General features: G+C 38.7%; 1 protein-coding gene across 1 annotated transcript in view; it reads right to left on the bottom strand.

The window, feature by feature from the left end:
- Positions 1-626: 626 nt before the first annotated feature.
- Positions 627-801, bottom strand: part of LOC106808885 (sphingomyelin synthase-related protein 1-like) — a 6,257-nt gene continuing 6,082 nt past the window's right edge. The window contains exon 7 of the mRNA XM_014811790.1: positions 627-658. Within this exon, the coding sequence (XP_014667276.1) occupies positions 627-658 (32 nt within the window). The remainder of the gene's footprint in view (positions 659-801) is intronic.

The following is an 801-nucleotide window of genomic DNA, read 5'->3' as shown; positions in this document are numbered from 1 at the left end:
CGGCGATATCCTTTCCGAGTAACACGTCTTGCAGCTTGACGGCAAACATTGCACTGCGATGTGTGATCTTCTATAGTGACAAATACCCCAGCACGACTTCACGGTGCATTGGTTTTTAAGCGAATGAACACAACTGGCAACACGATACTCGTTCTTAGGCATTTTCGTAGCGTATGGACACGATAATAATATGTAGAAATAAAAGAATCCACGAAGGATTTCACTCTGTAGACTGTAGAGTATGGCAGCCCATGAGGGCAATCATGTGTTTATAGAGAGCAGGAGCTTATGAATACCTAACATTTGTACTAAATATAACAGTAGTTATAACTCTATCCATATCCCTAACCCCAACTGAAACCCTAGACCCATGAGGATCAATATGATAACACGCTAGGGAAACATTAGCACAGTGTTTTAAGTGAAACTGCAGTAAATGATTGACCTTTTACACTCCAAACTTTGGCAGTACACTCACGAGCACTCAACATGTTTGCTGTTTTAACTCGCACGCGCGAAATATTTATGTCCTGCTGCTTTCGCTTAACACAAAGAAGTTTTCGAAATATCGATCGAAGCAGCATGATATAGTGAAGCTTTGCACTTAGCTAATGGTTGCATATTCTTCAGCCGGTGAACATTAGAGCAGAAAACCTGCCTACAATTCACAGTTCACTGTGTTGTACATGTATGTCTATATTATGTGTTGACAAATAAAATTTCTAATTTTTCCTGCTGTGCTCCAAACGAAATTGAACATAAATACGCAGGAGAATATATATATATATATATATATATATA

The sequence above is a fragment of the Priapulus caudatus genome, unplaced genomic scaffold, assembly GCF_000485595.1.
Source record: "Priapulus caudatus unplaced genomic scaffold, Priapulus_caudatus-5.0.1 Scaffold311, whole genome shotgun sequence".
NCBI lineage: Eukaryota > Metazoa > Priapulida > Priapulimorpha > Priapulimorphida > Priapulidae > Priapulus > Priapulus caudatus.
This window is presented reverse-complemented; position numbering and strand designations above follow the sequence as displayed.